The sequence below is a fragment of the Brassica rapa genome, chromosome A06 (assembly GCF_000309985.2).
Source record: "Brassica rapa cultivar Chiifu-401-42 chromosome A06, CAAS_Brap_v3.01, whole genome shotgun sequence".
Taxonomy (NCBI): domain Eukaryota; kingdom Viridiplantae; phylum Streptophyta; class Magnoliopsida; order Brassicales; family Brassicaceae; genus Brassica; species Brassica rapa.
In genome coordinates, this window is record NC_024800.2 from 13153142 (window position 1) to 13161891 (window position 8750).

The 8750-nt window shown below is 40.7% G+C and overlaps 1 protein-coding gene and 1 long non-coding RNA gene across 2 annotated transcripts; one reads left to right on the plus strand and one right to left on the minus strand.

Moving 5' to 3' along the window:
* The first annotated feature begins 397 nt into the window (after positions 1-397).
* On the plus strand, positions 398-2529 carry LOC103848042 (calmodulin). The gene is given in 4 exon segments (XM_033272982.1): positions 398-854; positions 1412-1611; positions 1613-1782; positions 2148-2529. Coding segments are annotated over 4 exon segments (462 nt in total). The 5' UTR covers positions 398-778; the 3' UTR covers positions 2164-2529.
* Positions 2530-7683: 5154 nt separating this feature from the next.
* LOC103848041 lies at positions 7684-8702 on the minus strand. The gene is made up of 3 exons (XR_628942.3): positions 8494-8702; positions 8280-8404; positions 7684-8163 (listed from the first exon to the last, which is right to left on the minus strand). It is a non-coding gene; the product is annotated as an uncharacterized LOC103848041 (long non-coding RNA).
* Between the last annotated feature and the right edge of the window lie 48 nt (positions 8703-8750).

An 8750-nucleotide genomic window follows, 5' to 3' on the forward strand; every position in this document is an offset into this window, starting at 1 on the left:
AAAATTTCAAATCAAATTCGAAATTAAAATACTTATGTATTTTATATGGTATATAATTTATTTTTGAAAAGTATTAATATCCATATATATAATATTTATTACATGAGACTTCCTACTTATGTAATTTTGTAATCATTTATATCTTGTTATAACATAAATTTTAAACCATGGATCACAAAAATTTCAGTGTGAGATTTTTAACAACTTTAGTCATTTATATTCGATTTTTAAAATTCAAAATATAACATATACGAAAAAATCAAAATTTTTATTATATAGTTAATGTGGTTGTTTAATTTATTTTTAAAATGAATTAAAAATGATAGAGAATAGACTGATTTTTATCAAATCTTTATTATTCAAAATCATTAATTGTCATATATACTTTAGGCACATTAGGTAATTCTGTGATTTTTATTTAATGAAACAATGTAGATTATTTATGATTAATTTATGGTTAGTTTAGTAAAAAGCTTATTATATATTTATATGAACCAACATATTTTTCTAAGGATTCTAAGAATGATTGTAGTGATGACATGTGGCTACAAAAATATGTTGTAATGCTTCTCTTTTAATATATAGGGGATTGAAAGAGTTAACGTGAGTGCGACACATAGGAAAGTGACTTCTCAAATAATATTGTAGAGATTTTTTTTTTTGAACAACTAACATCACTATATAAACTGATAAACATATTGCATCAACCACGCGCTTTAGGGAATCGGAGAAACAACGAATACCAGCGAACTAAATTGAAAAAAAAACAAGAAAAACGATGGCGGACCAGCTAACCGATGACCAGATCTCCGAGTTCAAGGAAGCCTTCAGCCTATTCGACAAGGACGGAGATGGTCTCTAGTTCTCTCAGATCTCTTGCCTTTTTCGTTTTCTTACGATCGTGTTTCGTCCTGATTTTCTATTCATGTCGTACTTATTTCATGTGATGCGAGGAGGTTCTAGTTTTGATCCGATCATTATTTGTTTGATTTATATATCGTTCCCTGTAGCAGATGATATCGTTGTTTCTCTGTGATAATTCCGTACCTGAATTGATTATGAACCAATCATGTGACAAATCATTACCGATTTGGGTACATCTGATGGATACAAGTGCTTTTCTATAGACAATTATTTTTTGCTTTTAATTGGGAACTTGACATTGTACTTTTGTTATGATATTTGGTTAAACATGTTAGATGCTGTTGACTGTAAGATACTTGACATGTTTCTTGCTAGACAAATCGTCAAATCTGTTTTACTTGTCAATTCAAATATGATGATTGGGTAATAGTATAAGAGCATGTTTGAGCCGCGCATTCGTCGTGATCTTGCTAAATGTTGGCTATTAAGTGTTCCAAATTTGATACTTGGACTTGCAGTCTGAAACCTGAAGATGGTTTGCGTACAGGCTGCATCACCACAAAGGAGCTCGGGACGGTGATGAGATCACTTGGGCAAAACCCTACAGAAGCTGAGCTCCAAGACATGATCAACGAGGTTGATGCAGACGGGAATGGAACGATAGATTTCCCGGAGTTTCTGAACCTAATGGCCCGCAAGATGAAGGACACTGATTCAGAGGAAGAGCTTAAAGAAGCCTTCAGGGTTTTTTGACAAGGACCAGAACGGTTTCATCTCCGCGGCTGAGCTCCGCCACGTGATGACAAATCTTGGGAAGAAGCTAACTGACGAAGAAATGGATGAGATGATCCGAGAGGCTGACGTGGATGGTGATGGTCGGATCAACTATGATGAGTTCGTCAAAGTTATGATGGCAAAGTGAGATTCTTCGAAATCCCATGTCTGTTTTCCTTCCTGACTTTTATCATTGCTTCTTCTGTCTTTTGTTGAACCCATCATAATTCGCTGTAGTTTCTTGACAGTTTGAAATCATTCACTTATCACATTCTTGCTTCTCTATAGTATTGCGACAAATCTAGGCAAATGGAATTGTGGGAGGAGGAGGGGGGGGGGGATATTTCTAAATTCATACGTAGCAGTTATTTGCTGATGCATTTCTTTTTTAAAACATCTGACTTTATTAATATAATAATGAAAAAGATATATAACCCTCGTGAAAAGAGTATATTACGAAGAAAGGAACATCATAATGAAATAAAAATGAAACACCATGTTACATGTAGGAGTCCTTGCTGTTAGGTATGAGAGCTTGTGACCTCATATTCTGTTTGAGTATCAGAGAAGGAAGAAGATGAGTGAGAGAGTAGAGGGTGAAAATTACGTGAGTAACGTGGAGAAAGAGGTTGTTGGTAGCACCTGAGGTATGAGGATCAATAAGGAATAAAGAGAATAAGAGAGGATGAGCTGTGGAGTAGTCGCTTACTACGAGCAAGTGGGATGTTGGATCAGGAGACGTAATTTTATATATTAGCATTCGTATTTTATTTGCTTTTCATCAAGGATTTAATCAAAGTTGTAAAAAGGGGAGGAGAGAAACTAGCTCCCAATATTAGTTTTCTCAAACCTTGTAACGATTTTATCAATTCTATAAAATCATCTTTTTCATACGACCCATAACAATCTTGGTATCAGAGCCACAGTGGATGAGGACCCAATAACCAAAAGCCCAAACAACCGGCCACAGCAGAAAAGACTCAAGCTGTAGAGAGGAGGCCGCCGAATCAGAACCCTAATAACCAAGGGCAGAGGCAAAGTGAATTATCGCCGGCGGAGTACGCTCGCTACAAGGCGGAGGGTCTGTGCTTCCAGTGCAGGGGTAGATTCCATGCGAGACATGTCTACCCAAACAAAGAGCTGATGGTGTTGATCATCCAAGACGAAGATGACGAGGAGGAAAGTGAAGAGGAGGCAGTGCAAGCTGTGGAGGAGGAGGCGCAAGAGTTCGCAGAGTGCGCCACTTTGTCAGCATGCTCCACCATGGGTATTTCCTCTCCTCGAACCATCAAGCTGAAGGGGATGGTGCGCGATGTCAAAGCTGTGAGAGGGATCGGAGTGTGCCGTAATGTCACGTTGGTGCTGGGTAACTACTCGGTAACCTCTGATTTCTTACCATTGGAACTCAACAACGTTGATGTCATTTTGGGAATCCAATGGTTGGAAACTCTAGGAGAAACGAGGGTGAATTGGAAACTCCAAATTATGAAGATACCGGTAGAGAGGAGATTGGTGGAGTTGCAAGGAGAACCGGGGCTGTGTAGTTCGGAGGTCTCTTGTAAAGCTATGAAGAAGTTACTTGAGAAGAAGGAAGTTGGGATGATAGTTGAGTGTAGTATGAAAGGGAAGTGAGGAGCCGAAGCTCACATCTAAGGCGTTGGAGTTCGTGTTGGAGGGGTTCTCACAAGTCTTTGAGGAGCCGGTGGGACCACCATCACGTGGAAGGGAACATGCTATTAACCTTACACAAGGTAGCAACCCGGTGAGCGTCAGGCCGTTTCGTTATCCCCAGGCGCAGAAAGCCGAGATAGAAAGGCAGGTGACACTGATGTTGAAGGCAGGGATAATACAAGAGAGTGTTAGTCCATTCTCTAGCCCAATTTTGCTGGTCAAGAAGAAGGACGTCAGCTGGCATTTCTGCATGGATTATAGGACTCTCAACAAAGCCACTATCATGGACAGTTACCCAATACCAATGATAGATCAGCTCCTAGATGAACTGCGAGGGGCAGTGGTGTTCTTAAAGCTGAACCTCAGGCCAGGATACCATCAGATTCTCATGAAGGTTGAGGATGTTCCCAAGACGGAATTCAAGACTCACGACGGCTATTACGAGTTTCTCGTTACGTCGTTTGGGCTTTCGAATGCACCGGCCACCTTTCAGTCTCTCATGAACGAGGTGTTTCGTCCGTACCTGAGGCAATTCGTCTTAGTGTTTTTTGACGACATACTTGTGTATAGCAAGAACAAGGAGGAGCACGTCTTCCATGTGAGGTTGGTGTTGGAAATATTGCAGCAGCACCAATTGTATGCGAATCATAAGAAGTGTGAGTTTGGTAGCACTCGCGTTGAGTACTTAGGGCATGTTATCACAGCCGAAGGGGTAGCAACTGATGACAGCAAAATTCGTGATATGACTGAGTGACCCATTCCGAGGAGTATTAAGGACTTGAGAGGTTTTCTTGGGCTCACCGAATACTACAGGAAGTTTGTTCAAGACTACGGTATGATTGCAAGGCCTCTTACTGAGTTGCTGAAGAAGGACAGGTTTTGTTGGGGAGAAGCACCTGTTGGGGAGTTTGACAAACTGAAATAGGCTATGGTGATTGTTCCAGTGTTAGCTCTTCTGGACTTTGATGAGCAGTTTGTAGTTGAGTCTGATGCGTCTGGCTCTGGGTTGGGGGCGGTGCTCATGCAGAAGAAGAGGCCAATAGCTTACTTCAGTCAGGCTCTATCGGATAGGCAAAGACTCAAATCAGTCTACGAGAGAGAGTTGATGGCAGTCGTCTTTGCTATTCTCAGAAATGGCGTCACTACCTGTTGGGAAGGAAATTTCTGGTGCGAACTGATCAGAAGAACCTCAAGTTTCTCCTTGAGCAGAGGAAGATCAACATGGAGTACCAAAGGTGGCTCTCTAAACTATTGGGATTTGACTTCAAAATCCAATACAAGCCAGGGTTAGAGAACAAGGCAGCCGATGCTCTGTCTAGGCGTGGAGTCACAGCTGATCTGATGGCTCTCTTTGTTCCAACAGCCGTTCAGTTTAAGGATGTGGAGGAAGCCGTGTCACGAGATCCGGAGTTACAAAGGATTTGTGATGCTATCGCAGCTGACCCCTTCTTCCTTTTCGGATTTCGCATTGAGTCAGGGAAAGCTACTTCAGAAAGGGAAGATGGTGATACCTAAACAGTCACCGTTGGTGGGGGTGATTCTGCAGGAGTTACATGATGGAAAAATTGGAGGTCATGGTGGGGTTTTACGCACTCAGAAGAAGGTGAGTGATCTGTTTTATTGGTCTGGAATGTTGTCCGATATCCGCAAGTATGTTGCAGCCTGTTCAGTGTGTCAGCGCCACAAGTACTCTACTCTTGCACCCATCGGATTATTGCAGCCGTTGGCTATACCTGTGGCTATTTGGGAGGATGTCGCGATGGATTTTGTGGAGAGTTTACCACGTTCTGAGGGGTACAATGCTATCTTGGTAGTGATAGACAGGTTGTCCAAGTATGCCCACTTCATTGGGTTAAGTCACCCCTTCACGGCAGTGGATGTAGCGGTCGTGTTTGTACAGGAGGTGGTGAAGCTTCACGGTTTTCCCAAAACCATAGTATCTGACCGCGACAAGGTGTTCACAAGCTTGTTTTGGAAGGAGCACTTTCGTCTGGCGGGCACAAACTTATGTACGAGTACATCGTATCACCCCCAATCTAACGGTCAGACGGAGGTGACAAACCGAGGGTTGGAGACTTACTTGCGTTGTTATGCGAGTGATAAACCTAAGACTTTGGCGAGATATCTATCATGGGCTGAGCTCTGCTACAATTCTTCTTTCCATTCAGCTATCAAAATGACACCGTTCTGGGCTGTTTATAGAAGAGACCCTCCTACCTTGCTCAAATATGAGGAGGGGTCTACGGCGAATGCTGATTTGAAAGTAAGCTAATAGAGAGGGACGGGGAGTTAGCTCTGTTACGAGAACACATCAGTGCAGCTCGGCAGGTGATGAAGAGGCAGGTTGATGGGCATCGTAGAGAGGTCGGGTTTGCTGTTGGGGATCGAGTGTATCTGAAAATGCGTCCCTACCGTCAACGCAATCTGGCCGGGAAAATGAATGAGAAGCTGTCTGCTCGATACTACGGACCATTTGAAGTGTTGGCTCGTGTTGGGGAAGTGGCTTACCGCCTCAAACTTCCTGCAGAAGCTAAGATACACAACACTTTTCACGTTTTGCAGCTTAAGAAGGCTGTGGGGGATGCGTTGCAGTCGGTACCTTTGCTAGTCCAACTCACAGCAGAGGGAGCTTTAGAAGCACAACCAGAGAAGGTGATGGGGGGTCCGCAACCATTCAGTTACAGGGCAGGAGGAGGTGCTTATTCAGTGGAAGGGAATGCCAATGTATGAGAGTTCTTGGGAGTGGAGGAAAGTCATTGCAGGACAGTTTCCTGAGTTTGACCTTGAGGACAAGGTCAATTTGGCAGCGGGGAGTAATGTTAGGTATGAGAGCTTGTGACCTCCTATTCTGTTTGAGTATCAGAGAAGGAAGAAGATGAGTCAGCAAAAACAGAAAGTAGAGGGTGAGAATTACGTGAGTGACGTGGAGGAAGAGGTTGTTGGTAGCACCTGAGGTATGAGGACCAATAAGGAATAAAGGGAATAAGAGAGGATGAGCTGGAGTATTCGGTCACTACGAGCACGTGGGATGTTGGAACAGGAGAAGTCACTTTATATATCAACATTCATATTGTATTTGCTTTTCATCAAGGATTTGATCAAAGTTGTAAAAGGGGAAGGAGAGAGACTCCCAATATTAATTCTGTCAAACCTTGTAATGACTTTATCAATTCTATAAAATCATCTTTTTCATACAACTCATAACACTTGTCTTGCCAACTTATCTGTTATCTTGTTAGCTTCTCTTCCAGCCACTTAACGATATTGCTTCAAACCTTTGACTCCACCATTTAATCGCTTGTCCAAGTTTTTGCATCAAAATGAAAAGTATTATTATTAAAAATAGGGAAGTTTACTAAAATGACACAAATTAGTTGTGTTATTACTAGAATAACTCATCTTTTTTGAAAATTATTAGAATATTTTTTGGGTCGAAATTACCCTTGCTCATAGTTATAACAAAAAAAAACATTACCAAAGTACCCTTAATATTTGGTCGACGGCAGATTTATTTTCAAAAAAATAAAACTGTCGAGTAATAAATCTATTTATAAAATCTATGTAGAAAAAATAATCTATCGTTAAAGTGATGACAGACATTTTTAGAAATGTCAGATTTTTTTCCACGGTAGAGTTAATTGTCCGATTTAAATAGAAAATAGATTTTTAAGAATATGTCTGTCGAATGAGGTGGTAAACTTGTTATAAATGGTAGATTTTTGGGGTCGATTTATTTTCTCATGTTCGACTTATTTTCTTACGGCAAAGTTATATATCCGACTTAAAATTGTTGGTAGACTTTTTGCTTATGTGGTGGCAGACTTTTTAATTTATGTTGTGGCAGATTTATTGGCGAAAATCTGGATTTATGTAAACCAAACTTAATTTAATGTTCAATTTCGATCCGGTTTACTTTAATTTCGAATCTAATTTATTTTTAGGATAATTAAGATCAGAATTAGGTAAATTTGTGGTAAATGCCATCAGCTCTTTCATCAGAATTAGGTATTTTTAGGATACCAAAAGCTTCGAATGGTTACCAGCTTCCCGCTCCGTCTCGCAGTTAACAGTAACAAAAATCTCTATATATACACTATATCTATACATTTTTATAACTGTTAGAACCGCACCGCAATTAAACCGCTTGTCCTACACCGCTCAACCCGCAGTCACCATTTGGAGCCTTTATCAAGTTGTCTTTTTCATGATGGTTTAATCACTGGAACGTATGGTCTTCCTGACTTATAGATGTGAGAATTGACAACCATAATGGTTCATACCGTTCTTCTGGCTCACCATTGAGATAAGTTGAGAACCTAACCAAATTAACTCTAATCCCAAGAGTTGATTTGGTTAATACTCTTGTCTTTCTGGTGGACAAAAGAATCGTTCTAAGTTATGGAAGTGGCCAAATACAAATAGAAAGGAACAATTCTTCTACCAGTGTAAAAAATAAATTAATGATGACAACAACTTCAAAATAAAACATGTTTATTTATGAGGCAGGGAGCTACATATTTTTATATAGCTTATAACTAAACTCTACTCAAAGTCTCAAGTCACAAAGCCCTCCATTATTGCCGGCTCAGATCATAACTCACGCAACACTTCTCAGTAAGATCTGTTAGGATCTTTTAATCCAAAACCACCAAAGCTGCTCTTTCAACTTGACTGTGAACGGCCTGAACCAAATCCCCCAATACCTGATGAACGACCTCCTGTAACTAGAAGAACGGTCTGAATCGCAAGAATAACGGTTGTCTGATCCTCCTAAACGATCACCACCATATCTACAACTACCACCACCACCATAACCACCGGAATGACAATGAATTTTCCTCCTTTACCATGAGCCTGAAAAGGAAAAAAGTGTACTATAAAACCTTGCAATACATAAACATGACTGCTAAATAGCAAGAAAAATCACAGCAAGAAGTAATATATTCACAAGAAGGTATGAGATTACTCACGAGATCAATCGTCAAAGAATTATTCAGGTATTTTTTGGTTAGCAAATTCCCTGAACTCCTTCTCAACCTGACGCACAAGCTCTCTTGTCGGAGCCAAAACCAAACAAAGAGGGTTCTTCCCACGCCTGCTACACATCAAAGAAAAAGCTCTACTCGATTTCAAAGTCGAAGACAAATTCAATTTCGTCGATCTAAAATCAAAGACTAATCGGACCTAGGGTTTACACAACAAGGACGATGGCGACTTGACGAGGAGGTGACGAAATCGAAGGCGGCTGTGATGGAGGATATGTTGTTGGAGTGGATACGGGCAACGGCGACTCTCGATCGGAGATTGCTCTGACTTTGGTTTCGTCAATGTCGAGAGAGAGACCCGACAAACAAAGCTTCATTTCTAATTAACCCCTAACTTGATTTTAACATATATTTCTCCCTTTTTTTATTTATTTCGATGGAAAACTTGTGGTTAAA